This window comes from Ovis canadensis, chromosome 2, assembly GCF_042477335.2.
Source record: "Ovis canadensis isolate MfBH-ARS-UI-01 breed Bighorn chromosome 2, ARS-UI_OviCan_v2, whole genome shotgun sequence".
Lineage (NCBI taxonomy): Eukaryota > Metazoa > Chordata > Mammalia > Artiodactyla > Bovidae > Ovis > Ovis canadensis.
In genome coordinates, this window is record NC_091246.1 from 239,503,525 (window position 1) to 239,518,907 (window position 15,383).

Consider the following 15,383-nt stretch of genomic DNA (forward strand, 5'->3'; position numbering starts at 1 on the left):
CAGTTAGAACTGGACATGGAACAACAGACTGGTTCCAAATAGGAAAAGGAGTACGTCAAGGCTGTATATTGTCACCCTGCTTATTTAACTTCTATGCAGAGTACATCATGAGAAACGCTGGACTGGAAGAAACACAAGCTGGAATCAAGATTGCTGGGAAAAATCTCAACCTCAGATATGCAGATGACACCACCCTTATGGCAGAAAGTGAAGAGGAACTAAAAAGCCTCTTGATTAAAGTGAAAGAGGAGAGCAAAAAAGTTGGCTTAAAGTTCAACATTCAGAAAATGAAGATCATGGCATCCAGTCCCATCACCTCATGGGAAATAGATGGGAAAACAGTGGAAACAGTGTCAGACTTTATTTTGGGGGGCTCCAAAATCACTGCAGATGGTGACTGCAGCCATGAAATGAAAAGACTCTTACTCCTTGGAAGAAAAGTTATGACCAACCTAGATAGTATATTGAAAAGCAGAGACATTACTTTGCCGACTAAGGTCCTTCTAGTCAAGGTTATGGTTTTTACTGTGGTCATGTATGGATGTGAGAGTTGAACTGTGAAGAAGGCTGAGCGCCAAAGAACTGATGCTTTTGAACTGTGGTGTTGGAGAAGACTCTTGAGAGTCCCTTGGACTGCAAGGAGATCCAAACTGTCCATCCTAAAGGAGATCAGTCCTGATGGACGTGGGTTTGGGTGAACTCCGAGAGTTGGTGATGGACAGGGAGGCCTGGCGTGCTGCGATTCATGGGGTCACAAAGAGTCGGACACGACTGAGTGGCTGAACTGAACTGAACTGACAAATCCTTAAGGAGGCTGTAAATTAGATTTTGGATGATGGAGTAGTTTGAATTTTAAAAGGCCTCTTTTCCTTTTTCCCCCTTTGGTTTCAAGTTCTACCTGATAGAGTTAACTGGGCTCAGTTTTAGGCCATTATGAACTGTATTTCCATTTCTGATTTCTAGAGGTTTGCGAGACAAGGACAGTTGCTTTTGATTCCCAAAGGAGCTGGCCTGCCACCAAAATGATGTCAAAAGATTGATTTGCCCAACTACATTATCTTTCATTTTCTACTTTATATTACTTAGAGTATTTCCAACTAAAATGGAAATTAAAAGATTTCTATATTCTAGAACTTTAGGATTCAAACTAGCATGCCTTCAAGAGTTTGCACAGGGTGTTCAGCAAAGGCCATTATTTCTGATTGGGGGTTCTGCTCAAACTCAGACCAATTCACCCTAGGAGGGAAAAAAGTCTCCATCATTGCTTTTATTAGTTCTTGGCTTTTACCAAATACTGAATGGGCTCAGGCAACCCTATTGATTTCCTTTAGCATTTTTAACTAACATTTTTGAGAGGCAGATTTATATGGGCTCTCTTACATGCCAGGCAGGGGAAGTTTTCCCAGTGAGATATAGGTCCATCCCCACAATACAATCCAGAAAAGGAGAAGTAGCCATCTTATATAAAGCTCACTCAAATACACCAATTTTATGTAAAACTGCATCTCTCAAACAAGTCCACTAACCCCAGTTTAGAAAAATGTAGAAGGCTGGAAGAAAAAAGTTACACTTCAGATATCTGACTAGCAATGACTTAGGGCAACAGTTAGACCAGTTAATCAAGTTCAAGATTGACAAGAGGCCCTGGATCCCTTGGCTCCACCACTCACTGGGGGACCCCAAAGCCTTTTATATAAGAATGGATAAAATGGTGGAGTGGGGGGATAAGGAAGGTTTCTGGGACTCCCTGCATGATGGAGACTTGTTAAGAGGGTCCTGATGGAGGCTAAGGGTAGGGGTATAAGAGTTGATGGAACTGAGATGTGCCCTACTGTTTGCCTTCTTCTGATTGGCATCTTTCATTCTAGATTGTTGGTGAAAATCTGTTGCCTGCAACAAATGTCTCCTTATTCCCATTGCTGTGCAGTGTTCCATGTATCACAGTGGGACAATTTTTTTTCCCCCTTTTTCCTGCTGATGAAAGTTGAGCTGTTTCCAACATTTTGTGTGTGTTAGTCGCTCAGTCGTGCCCAACACTTTGCAACCCCATGGACTGTAGCCCACCAGGCTCCTCTGTCCATGGGGATTCTCCAGGCAAGAATACTGGAGTAGGTTGCCATGCCCTTCTCCAGGGGATCTTCCTGACCCAGGGATCAAACCCAGGTCTCCCGCATTTGCCACGTGAGCCACCAGGGAAACCGTTTCCAGTTTTTCGCTGCTTATTAAATGGTGCTGCTGTAAATGGGTTGGCCACACATGCCACAGAGTGTGAAGGACATTTTACCCAGAGTAGAAAATCTCCATCCTGGAACGAGTGTGTCCTGATGTTGCAGGGAAGGCTTGTGTCTGCAGCGAGTACAACTCCCATCTCCCCCTTTCTCTCCAAGGCTCACAGAGTGGGGTTTTTGCTCTTGCCCACCTGGAGGTCTGTAAGAGCACCGTGTGGTTGATGCTACCTCGCTTGAATGCCTTTCTACTGTCTCCTTGGGTGAAGAAGCTCTCCAGTGGTGGGTGGACAGGCAGCTCAGGCGAAGGGGAGAGTGGTTGGCAGAGGAAGGACAGTGGCAGAAGAGGGAGCAGGGAAGGAGCTGTCCAGGGGCACTAGCAGGAGGGAGCCAGCTAGGAGGGCAGGGACCAAGCAGAGGGCAGGTTCTGAGGGCCAAGGTACCTGCCTCTCCCACCTTTCTCAGCCATGACTCCCCACCTGCCTCTGCCCAAGCGCCCCCTCCTCCAGCACCACCCCTCCAGCAGCACCTTGCAGGCAGACCTCATCCGTGGATGAGGATGGTGGAGGGCCCAGCATCTCCCCACCTCTGTGCCCTCTTCTAGCCCCTGAAGTACCAATCTTGTGACCTTGTCTTGGGAATTATTCATACTTCCAGGTCCCACAGGAAGCCACTCGACTTCCTGCTCCTCTCCCATGAGGGCCGGACATTGTAAGCAGGGTAGGTCCCTGGGCTCCAGCCGGTAAGCTGTCCACACTCTTCCTATTGCCCAGCCGAGGGGACCTCCATCCTTCCCCAGGACAGTGTTCGGGAGCATGAATAGGTCACCATGCCCGGACACTCCTAGACAGGAGGCCCCACCCTGGGTGGGTCTGTGGGGGCCCCTCTGGGCCTCAAGGATGCTTTCCATGTGGTCACTGCTCAGGAGACGTTAACTGGAATCAAGTGTCTCCTTCAAAGAGCAAGTAGGTGCCCAGCTTCTGATTTCAGTCCCTGAGGCCCTCTCTGAGGAGGGCCCCTCTCCACCGGCTCCCTGAGAGCCTCACCTCAGCCCCCTCCCCTGATCTGTGCCCAAGACCAGTATCATGAGCCCCCTCCACTAACAGCTGCTTCTGGGGCCTTCCTTTCAGCTTTGCCACCTCCCTCTGACCCCAAGTGCCACCACTGGTGCTGACTCTTCTGCAGGTAGAGCCCCAGTGTTGGGGGACTGCAATCCCTGGGGTCCCCGAGTGAACCCCAGTGTGCACTGCCCAGCTCTGCTGAGTCCAGACATTTCCCCCCGGCGAGACCTCGGGTGCCCCCCAGGCCTTGCTGTCTCTGGGTCCTTCCACAGCCCCCGGGACTGGCCCTTCCCAAGGCCGGTCTCCGATCTGCCCTTCAGGACGTGCAGAGCCTGATCCTAAAGCTCACGGACCAGAGCTGCCAGCGCCTTCACCTTCACTATGACCTCGGAGACTCTGAGCAGCTGACCTCCACAAGAATCCCCAGGAGCCCGTGACCAAACGGGGCGGCAGCACCCTACTTGCTCTCACCTGAGCCGTCCTTCCTGAACCATCCATCACTCCGGAGCCATGAGGCCACAAACTGCTGTGCTGCTGTGATCTTCTGACCAACTTTCCTGACGGCCCTTCCTTAGGGGGACTGGGAGGAGGGGTGGGGGTGGGTGGCCTGGCCTCCTCTCCTGGCCTCAGAACTGCAAGGACTGGCCTGGCTGGAGGTGAAGATACTTCATCAGAAATCCTAGGACGGCCAGGCACGCATGGCCACCCTTGTCTGGGCTAGGAGGCGAGGACGTCCCCCAGCCCAGTGCTCACTCAGCGTCCGCCGACCTCCCAGTCAACCCCCCGGGGGGTCTTAAGGAGGGTCAGCAATGCCCCAATCCCATGTGGCCCCCCAGAAAACGAGGACAAAATTAAACTTGTATTTGGTTCCTGCATCCGAGCTCCAGTGGAGACTTTCATACCATTTCTGTGAGGCTGGCGGAGGCGGAAATGAAAGGTGGAGAGGAGGGTCCAGGGAGCCACTTGCCCTAGAAAGAGAGCCTCCATTTCTGCAAACTTCTGGAGTGTGGGGGCTGGGGGTGGGTTATTCATGATCAAAGCCTGCCTGTTCCCAGCTGCTGCCCTGCTCTCCTGAGTGACAGGACTGTCACTACGTCTCAGGGGACATCCTGAGATTGAGTGGGCAGGACTCAGGCAGAAGACATCCCCCCAGGGATCCCCTGGTGCCTCTGTGGGCTCTGCACTGCCCGCATGCCAGGGGCTTAGACACAGCCCAGAGAGCCCAGGGTAGTAAATGGGGACAACGGTTGAAGGTGCTGGGCTCCAGATGAGACCCCACAGGACTAGGCCTTCTTCCCAGAGAACAGAGAGGCTGGGACAACCGTCCCCCACAGAGCAGGCTCCATGGAGCTGGCCATCCCCTGGCCCCAGGCATCCATAACCCTGGAGTGCAGGACTGGAGGTGTTATCTCTTACTGCAGAACAGAAGCCATGCTGTCTGCTGTCTGATCATCACGGGCCCCAGAGGAGGGAGTGGAACAGCTTTTCATCTCACTCAAGTGATTCAGGCCCAGAAGTGGGGAGCAAGGTGCCCTGGTGGGAACTTGGACAAACATCCTTTGTTTACCACAAGGGACACCTGGTTTGTATTAGGTCTTCAGTCCTGCTCAGGAACAGGAGAAAATTCACAAGAAACCAAGAGCGATCACAGTGCCTGATCATTTAACGTTGTCATAAGAACATTTAAGAAAACTTTATGCTCCACACCAGGCTAAAATTAAAAACTGTGACAAAACTAAATAGTGATGTGGATGCAGAGAAACGGTATCCCCCATAAGCTGCTGGTGGGGATGCAAAGTGGTGCAGCCACTCTGCTGAACTACACATGCAGCAACCCTATGACCCTATGACCCTATGACCCAGCAGCTCCACTCCTGGGCATATATCCCAGAGAAATGGAGACAAATATTCACACAGAAACGAGTCCGAGAAGATTCCTGGCTGCTTTATTTAAAACAGTCAAGCCTGGAATCAGCCCAAAGGTCCTTGCACACGTCAATGCTTAAACACGCCAGGGTGGGGGGTGGGGGCAGGGGTCCACTCACCCCGAGACTCTTCTCAGCAACACAAAGGAATCCTGGCCCTAGTGAATCTCCAGGGGATTAGTCTGAGTGAAAAGAGGCCACTCCCACAAGACTACCTGATTCCATTCATGTAGCTTACTGAGAAACACAGGAATGGGTTAGGGAAAGAGGGCAGGGTGGTTATAAAGGGGCCCTGGGGGTTGGAGCTGTTCAGACTCCTGACTATGGTGTGTTTACATGAACCCACACATGTGATAAATGGCACAGAACCCACACACATGCAAGTGAGTGCAGGTGAAATGGCAGACTGAACAGAAATGTGAAAATCTGTGACATATCATTGGAGAAGATTGGAGAAAGCATACAAGGGATATCTGTATTACTTCTTACAATCACATGTGAATCTATAGTCATTTCAAGTCAAAATTTTTAATTTAACAAAGGGACTGGGAATTCACTGAAGATGAGTCTTGCAGTAACAAAAATTTAAATTATGGCCTGATGAAAAGAACCAATCAGCTAATTAAGCACCTGCCCAAGAGTTAGTCCCTTCTGACCTTTAGCCAAGAATTTTCCAAGCACAAGACTATGTGGGGGACAGAGGCAGCTGTGGGGTGGGGGGCAGAAGCAGGAAGGAGCCCCCAGCAGGCAGGTCCTCTGGAAGCTCGAGGGTAACCTGGGTCAGTGTAGTGAGCGGGTGGGACAGCAGGTCAAGGAGGAGGAACCGGAAGCTCTGCCTGAAGGGAGGGCACCTGGGCAGGGCGCTGGGCAGGAAGATGCTAGTGGCCAGTGCAGTGTGGCTTGGGGGTAAGGGGGCCTGAGTTGGGAGGGGGCTACCCAGGTCCACTGGGGTGGGTGAGGCAGGAGGGAAGGGGTTTCTTTCTTTTGAAAAAAAAAAAAGTCTTAATTGTGGTAAAATAAAACACAACATAAATGTTACCAACTCGGGACTTGCCGGGTTGCCCAGCATTTAAGACTCCCCGCTCCCACTGGAGGGAGGACAGTTTCCATTCCTGGTCAGGGAACTAAGATGCAGAATGCCCATGGTGCAGCTGAAAAAGAAAAACAAAAAGTTACAATCTTTACCATTTTTAAGGCCCAGTTCAGTAGTGCTAAGTATTCACACTAGGTTGGCCACAGATCTCCAGAACTTTGTCATCTTATAAAACTGAAAGTCTGTATCTGTTAGATTCGATCCCTGGGTCAGGAAGATCCCCTGGAGAAGGAAATGGCAACCCACTCCAAGCCTACTCTTGCCTGGAGAATCCCACGGACGGAGGAGCCTGGTGGGCTACAGTCCATGAGGTCGAAAAGAGTCAAACACTGAGCAACTTCACTTTCACTTCTAGGAGCTTCCCTAGTGGCTCAGAGGGTAAAGCGTCTGCCTTCAATGAAGGTAGACCTGGGTTTGATCCCTGGGTCAGGAAGATCCTCTGGAGAAAGAAATGGCAACCCACTCCAGTACCTTTGCCCAGAAAATCCCATCAACAGAGGAGCCCAGTAGGCTACAATCCATGGGGTCGCAAAGAGTTGGACACGACTGAGCGATTTCACTTCACTTTTAGTCTCCCACCTCCCAGCTCCTGGCAGCCACCATCCAACTTTCTATTTCCATGCATTGACTACTAGAGATACCTAAGGAAGTAGAATCACACAGTATTTGTCTTTTTGTGAGTGTTGTTCCCCCCACCCCCCCACCCACCCCCACTGAGCATCATGTCGAGGTTCTGAAAAGTTGTTACCGAGCTGTGAAAGATGCTGGGATTCTTGGCCTCCAGAGGAGAATTCAATCTAGGGCCAGTGATGAGGCTTGATCACTCAGAGCTTTTGTGTGATAAAGTTTTATTAAAGTATAAAAGGGACGGACAAAGCTTCTGACATAGACATCAGATGGGAGCAGGAAGAGTGCCCCACTGTAGCCTTTAGCAGGATGTTACATGCCTACCCAGAGAAGGCAATGGCACCCCACTCCAGTACTCTTGCCCGGAAAATCCCATGGGTGGAGGAGCCTGGTAGGCTGCAGTCCATGGGGTCTCGAAGAGTTGGGCACGACTGAGCAACTTCACTTTCACTTTTCACTTTCATGCATTGGAGAAAGAAATGGCAACCCACTCCAGTGTTCTTGCCTGGAGAATCCCAGGGACAGGGGAGCCTGGTGGGCTGCCGTCTATGGGGTCGCACAGAGTCGGACACGACTGAAGTGACTTAGTAGTAGTAGTACATGCCTACCAGCAGGCTGTTAATTAGAGAAAGGAAATATCTCAAAACTGGCACCAGGCCCCTCACCCACAACATGCATTTTGAGATAACATTGGCACAAGGTGAGCCATCCCAGGCCATAAAACAATTGACATGAATCTTGAAGGAAGGCAGGTTTCCAAGTAAATATATAGTTTCATTAACATAGATTAGGAGAACAATGTATAAGTAAAACATATTTTACTCCAAACTAGTAAAACATCTTGGTTTGTTGAGCCCTTATTGGTTCTGAGTCTTAAGCAGAACTAACTTGAAGAAAGACAAAGTCTAGGGTAAATACATAGTTTATTAACATAGCTTAAGAAAAACATTTCCATAAGAAAAATGCATTGTTTAGCTCAAGTTTTGAGAAAAGTTAAGTTCAGGTGGAACCAGGTATTGTCATGGCAACACAGAATTTTAAGAGAAACCTACTTTTAATTTTGATGCTTTTGAACTGTGGTGTTGGAGAAGACTCTTGAGAGTCCCTTGGACTGCAAGGAGATCCAACCAGTCCATTCTGAAGGATATCAGCTGTGGGATTTCTTTGGAAGGAATGATGCTAAAGCTGAAACTCCAGTACTTTGGCCACCTCATGCGAAGAGTTGGCTCATTGGAAAAGACTCTGATGCTGGGAGGTATTGAGGGCAGGAGGAGAAGGGGATGACAGAGGATGAGATGGCTGGATGGCATCACTGACTCAGTGGATGTGAGTCTGAGTGAACTCCGGGAGTTGATGATGAACAGGAAGGCCTGGCGTGCTGCAATTCATGGGGTCCCAAAGAGTCGGAAATGACTGAGTGACTGAACTGAACTGACTGACTTTTAATTTTGTATAGAGGAAGGGAAAAATCTGACACTTACAGTTTGTTTCCTCCTGCCACCTGAGAGAGAGAGAAAAAAACATCTGACACACTTGCAGCCTATTTCCCCTGTTTAGAGACCCCTAGCCTTAAGAAATGCAAAAAAAGCAAAATGGCTGTCTGGGGAGGCCTTACAAATAGCTGTGAAAAGAAGAGAAGCCAAAAGCAAAGGAGAAAAGGAAAGATATAAGCATCTGAATGCAGAGTTCCAAAGAATAGCAAGGAGAGATAAGAAAGACTTCCTCAGCGATCAATGCAAAGAAATAGAGGGAAACAATAGAATGGGAAAGACTAGAGATCTCTTCAAGAAAATTAGAAAAATCAAGGGAACATTTCATGCAAAGATGGGCTTGATAAAGGACAGAAATGGTATGGACCTAACAGAAGCAGAAGATATTAAGAAGAGGTGGCAAGAATACACAGAAGAACTGTACAAAAAGGATCTTCACAACCAAGATAATCATGATGGTGTGATCACTCATCTAGAACCAGACATCCTGGAATGTGAAGTCAAGTGGGCCTTAGAAAGCATCACTATGAACAAAGCTAGTGGAGGTGATGGAATTCCAGTGGAGCTATTTCAAATCCTAAAAGATGATGCTGTGAAAGTGCTGCACTCAATATGCCAGCAAATTTGGAAAACTCAGCAGTGGCCACAGGACTGGAAAAGGTCAGTTTTCATTCCAATCCCAAAGAAAGGCAATGCCAAAGAATGCTCAAACTACCACACAACTGCACTCATCTCACATGCTAGTAAAGTAATGCTCAAAATTCTCCAAGCTAGGCTTCAGCAATACGTGAGCCATGAACTTCCAGATGTTCAAGCTGTTTTAGAAAGGCAGAGGAACCAGAGATCAAATTGCCAACATCTGCTGGATCATCGACAAAGCAAGAGAGTTCCAGAAAAAACATCTATTTCTGCTTTATTGACTATGCCAAAGCCTTTGACTCTGTGGATCACAATGAACTGTGGAAAATTCTGAAAGAGATGGGAATACCAGACCACCTAACCTGCCTCTTGAGAAACCTGTATGCAGGTCAGGAAGCAACAGTTAGAACTGGACATGGAACAACAGACTGGTTCCAATAGGAAAAGGTGTACATCAAGGCTGTATATTGTCACCCTACTTATTTAACTTCTATGCAGAGTACATCATGAGAAAGGCTGGACTGGAAGAAACACAAGCTGGAATCAAGATTGCCGGGAGAAATCTCAGTAACCTCAGATATGCAGATGACACCACCCTTATGGCAGAAAGTGAACTAAAAAGCCTCTTGATGAAAGTGAAAGAGGAGAGTGAAAAAGTTGGCTTAAAGCTCAACATTCAGAAAATGAAGATCATGGCATCCGGTCCCATCACTCCATGGGAAATAGATGGGGAAACAGTGGAAACAGTGTCAGACTTTATTTTTCTGGGCTCCAAAATCACTGCAGATGGTGACTGCAGCCATGAAATGAAAAGACGCTTACTCCTTGGAAGAAAAGTTATGACCAACCTAGATAGCATATTCAAAAACAGAGACATTACTTTGCCGACTAAGGTCCATCTAGTCAAGGCTATGGTTTTTCCAGTAGTCATGTATGGATGTGAGAGTTGGACTGTGAAGAAGGCTGAGCGCCAAAGAACTGATGCTTTTGAACTGTGTTGTTGAAGACTCTTGAGAGTCCCTTGGACTGCAAGGAGATCCAACCAGTCCATTCTGAAGGAGATCTGCCCTGGGATTTCTTTGGAAGGACTGATGCTAAAGCTGAAACTCCAGTACTTTGGCCACCTCACGCGAAGAGTTGACTCATTGGAAAAGACTCTGATGCTGGGAGGGATTGGGGGCAGGAGGAGAAGGGGACGACAGAGGATGAGATGGCTGGATGGCATCACTGCCTCGATGGACGTCAGTCTGAGTGAACTCTGGGAGTTGGTGATGGACAGGGAGGCCTGGTGTGCTGCGATTCATGGGGCCGCAAAGAGTTGGACACGACTGAGCGACTGAACTGAACTGAACTGAACTGAACTGAGCCTTCTTGTCCTTTACCCTCTCAGTTCATTCATGTTGTAGCGGGTGTCAGACTTTCCTTCCTTTTTAAGGCAGCACAGTATTCCACTGTATAGCTCTATCATGCTTTGTTTATCCATCCATCTGCCAGTGGACTGTTGAATTACTTGCAAGTCTTGACTATTGTGAATAATGCTACTACAAATGTTGGTGTGCAAAAACTTCTAGACCCTGCTTTCCACTCTCTGACGCTATTTTGGCTGAGCCACACAGCTTGCAGGATCTAAGTTTCCTGACAAGGTATCGAAGCTGAGCCCCCTGCATGGAGTCCTAACCACTGGACCACCAGAGAATTCTTTCTGCCTTCAAAGTTTTGGGGATACACGCCCAGAAGTGAGATTGCTGGATTGGAGAAATATCTTTTTAACCCAATCTAGGGTTGCTGAAACCTCTTAACTCCTATCACAAGCTATTCCTGTGAGTGCGGGTGGCCTGAGGAGAGAACAGATTCACCTCTGCCTTCCATCTACCTGTCTAGGGGAGCAGAGGTCTATGTCATGTACAAGGCACTGGGCCCGCATTCCTGGCCTTTCACAGGAAACACACACACACACACACACAGAGTGCCGACCGAGCCCAGCTCTCAGTAACTGAAGACACAGACAAGGCCCTCACTCTGCTGTCATCTCAATTCTCCACAGAAGAAGTTGGGCCCAGGCTCCCAGGTGCCCCTGCTAGCCCAGTGCCCACCCCACCTGCCCAGGCCAAGCCTGGTGAGGAGCTGCGTGGTGGGCAGGGCTCCCAGGCCACCCTCTCTGTCTCTGTCCCTCAGGGCATCAGGAAACCAAACCCAGGCCCTGGCCTAGTCTGTATGCTTCCAACCCCACCTCCCTGAGCACTCAGAACCAAAACTGAACACATAAGGTGAATAAAGCAGAGATGATTTTCTCACAGAACTTGGTGGGCGAGGATTAGAAGTAGCCCTGTCAGGACCATGCAAATATACCTCAGGCGAAAGACATCTGCACCCTAATCCCACCCCACTCTGAGCAGATGGCCGGGGACCATCCTGTGAGGGAGGGACCTGATTCAGATGCTTGGCCACATCTACCAGTTCTGATGTTGACAGGGCCTAAAGTCACAGGGCAGGTGAGGGGCAGGGTGTGGCCCCCTCAGGCACTCGGAGGGACATAGAGACTTTATAGCAGGAATTTAAGCTCGGCAGCCAGTGCTGCAGCCAGTCCCTGGTGCCCCAGCCTTGCCCGAGATCCGGCCTCCCCAGGTCCCATCCTGACTCTCCACCATCACACAGCCATGCAGGGGGCCTGCGTGCTGCTGCTGCTGGGCCTGCGGCTACAGCTCTCCCTCGGCCTCGTCCCAGGTAACCAGGCAGCTCCCGGCGACCTCTACTCACAGGGGCGGCCCCAGGCTGACCTGACCTCCACTCTCCCCTTGGGCAGTCGAGGAGGAAGACCCCACCTTCTGGAACCGCCAGGCCGCCCAGGCCCTCGATGTGGCTAAGAAGCTGCAGCCCATCCAGACAGCCACCAAGAATGTCATCCTCTTCTTGGGGGACGGTGAGTGCGCTAGGCTGGTCCACCCCCTGTCCCTCCACAACCCTGGAGCCCTGGGCTGCCGGCAGGCCCAGGCTGGCCCCAGGGACTCAGACCTGACACAGTGTGTACCTTCAGGGATGGGCGTTTCCACGGTGACAGCCGCTCGGATCCTAAAGGGGCAGATGGCTGGCAAGCCAGGACCTGAGACACCCCTGGCCGTGGACCAGTTCCCATACCTGGCTCTGTCCAAGGTAAGGGCCGAGTGGCCTCAGGGTGGTCTATTCCAGAGAGGTGGGTGTGGGCCTAGGGAGAAGAGTAGGAGGGAAAGCCCTAGGAGGTTTGGGGGCTGAGGTAGGGACTGAGGGCTGTGAGCATGGGCCCAGGGCCTGGGTCAGGAGCTGGGTGTCTACCCCAGCAGAGCTGAAGGCATTTATGCCCCCAGACATACAACATGGACAGACAAGTGCCAGACAGTGCAGGCACAGCCACCGCCTACCTGTGTGGGGTCAAGGGCAACTACAGAACCATTGGTGTAAGTGCAGCCGCCCGCTACAACCAGTGCAACACGACACGTGGGAATGAGGTCACGTCTGTGATGAACTGGGCCAAGAAAGCAGGTGGGCTTGGGTGTCAGCTTCCTGGCAGGGACAGGCTCAGAGACCTCGGTGGCCCACCGTGACCTCTGCCACCCTCAGGCAAGTCAGTGGGAGTGGTGACCACCTCCAGGGTGCAGCACGCCTCCCCAGCCGGGGCCTACGCGCACACGGTGAACCGAAACTGGTACTCAGATGCCGACCTGCCTGCCGATGCCCAGACGAATGGCTGCCAGGACATCGCCAAACAGCTGGTCTACAACATGGACATTGACGTGCGACATGAGGGGCACAGGGCGGGGCTGCGCAGAGGGGGTGGGACAGACACCTGTCACAGACCCAGGAAACTCACAGCCCTGGGGACTGACAGGGTCTCCATGTGTGGAGGGGGAGGAGGTGGGGACAGACCATCCCACAGACCTGGTGGGGGAGGTAGGGGCTGTGTGAGAGGAGTAAAGGGCCAGCCAGGCCCCTAACCCACCTGCCCTAATCTCTGGCTCCAGGTGATCCTGGGTGGAGGCCGAAAGTACATGTTTCCTGAGGGGAGCCCAGACTCTGAATATCCACACGATGCCAATCAGACCGGAGTCCGGAAGGACAAGCAGAATCTGGTGCAGGAGTGGCAGGCCAAGCACCAGGTGATGGGGGCTCATGGGTGCAGGGTACAGCGGGGCCGGGCCTGGGGTGTCAGGCTATGGGCTGAGGCCTGGTTCTGCCCCTCCCAGGGAGCCCAGTATGTGTGGAACCGCACAGCGCTCCTTCAGGCAGCCAATGACTCCAGTGTAACACACCTCATGGGTAACGACTCCACCCACAACCACTGCCCTCCCCACGATGGGCGCCACGGGCCCCCTGTCCCTAGCTTGCAGGTCTCCGCTTGTCCCCTTTCCCACAGGCCTCTTTGAGCCGGTTGACATGGCCTATGAGACCCAGCGAGACCACACCAAGGACCCGTCCCTGGAGGAGATGACGGAGGCGGCCCTACGAGTGCTGAGCAGGAACCCCTGGGGCTTCTTCCTCTTTGTGGAGGGTGAGTGGCAGCCCTTTGGGAACAGAGGAGTGATGAGGGCCATCAGGGCGGGTTTGGTATCTTATATGTGACTTACCTGCAGGAGGCCGCATTGACCACGGTCACCATGAAGGCAAAGCTTATATGGCGCTGACCGAGGCGGTCATGTTTGACAATGCCATCGCCAAGGCTAACGAGCTCACTAGCGAACTGGACACGCTGATCCTTGTCACTGCAGACCACTCCCATGTCTTCACTTTTGGTGGCTACCCCCTTCGTGGGACCTCCATTTTCGGTAAGCCCAGGCAAAGTGGCAGGTCCTTGTCCCTAAGTTACGAGGCTCAAACTGCTCTGAGCCAGTTCCCTCCTCTGCAAAGTGGAGTAGTAACAGCAACTGCCCTGCATCCCTCTGGTGAGGATTAAGTCACTGAACAGACAAGACCTGCCTGGGCTCAGCACACAGAAGGCACCGCAAAGGCTGGGGTCAGTGTGATCACCGGGTCCCCTCTTCCTTGCAGGGTTGGCCGATGGCAAAGCCAGAGATGGCAAGTCCTTTACCTCCCTCCTCTATAGCAATGGCCCTGGGTACCAGATGAACAGGCACTCACGACCTGATGTGGATGAAACCAAGAGCAGTGAGTGGGCCCTGGGGTGCAGGGGAAGAGGAATAGGAGGATCCTGGCTGGGAAATCAGAGGAGGGGGAGGCCGCCTCCCTGCCGGCTCTGAACTCCCATTCTCTGCCAGGGGACCCCTCACACCGGCAGCAGGCGGCCGTGCCCCTGGCTAGCGAGACCCACGGGGTTGAGGACGTGGCGGTGTTTGCACGCGGCCCGCAGGCGCACCTGGTGCACGGCGTGCAGGAGGAGGCCTTCGTGGCGCACGTCATGGCCTTTGCGGGCTGCGTGGAGCCCTACACCGACAGCAATCTGCCGGCCCCCGCTCACCCCACCAATACTGCATGCCAGGCCACCTGCCCACCTTCCCTGGCACTGCTGGCCGGGGCCCTGCTGCTGCTGCTGGCCCCTGCCCTGCACTGACCCCCACCAGCCCGAGCCTAGGGAACTCCTGCTCCCCTGCCAGAAGCTTCAGTGGACTCGAACCACCCTGGGGGCTGAGGCCCTGACTTTCCTGTGAGAGCCCTCAGTGCCCTCAGCCTCTGTGTCCCCAGATTTTGTGGGAGCCACCCCAGCCCCCAGGAAAGGCAGGGGCTCAGACCACCCAGTCTCTTCTCCCCACCCAACAGCCCTGCCTGGGGACCACACTGGCACCGGAGGTGTCCCCCACAGGGTATCAGGACCTACCAGACCCCCACTGGGGCTTCCGGGAGGCGTGGCTTCTGGTTGCCTGACTTCCGGGAGGCGTGGCTCCCGGGGAGCTGTGCCTTGCGGTCCTCCTGGAACCCACCCTGTGGGCACCTCGCTGGCCAAGGAGGCGTCTGGGGCCAGGAGCACCGGGGGGCCCCTCGACACAGAGCCCTCAATGGTCCCTCCTAGGAACCCAGTGGTACCATTACAGAGAGGAGACGGCGACACAGAGGAGAGACTTGTCCCAGGTCCCCCAGCTTCCAAGCTGGGGGAATCCCAAGAGCACTGGGGGAGCTGGGGGTGGGGACACAGGCCCCGCCCTCCTGGGAGGGAGGAAGCAGCCCCCAAATAAACTGTTGTAAGTGTGATACAGAGGGGATACATGTGGGAAGAGAAGCCCTTAGGTGGGGGCACAGAGTGTGTGTCTGTGTGAGGCGGGTCAGGGTCACATCAGGGAGGGGTTGATGAAAGGCTCACATTGAGCAAAGACCAAAGGCGGTGAGGGCGGGAGCATCGC

The 15,383-nt window shown here is 52.3% G+C and overlaps 1 protein-coding gene across 1 annotated transcript; it reads left to right on the forward strand.

The window, feature by feature from the left end:
• The first annotated feature begins 11,717 nt into the window (after window positions 1-11,717).
• On the forward strand, window positions 11,718-14,599 carry LOC138434738 (intestinal-type alkaline phosphatase-like). Its single transcript, XM_069579486.1, has 11 exons — window positions 11,718-11,784; window positions 11,864-11,980; window positions 12,095-12,210; window positions 12,402-12,576; window positions 12,655-12,827; window positions 13,056-13,190; window positions 13,278-13,350; window positions 13,448-13,582; window positions 13,665-13,856; window positions 14,080-14,196; window positions 14,307-14,599. The coding sequence occupies exons 1-11, from the start codon at window positions 11,718-11,720 to the stop codon at window positions 14,597-14,599; spliced, it is 1,593 nt and encodes a 530-aa protein (XP_069435587.1).
• Window positions 14,600-15,383: the final 784 nt, after the last annotated feature.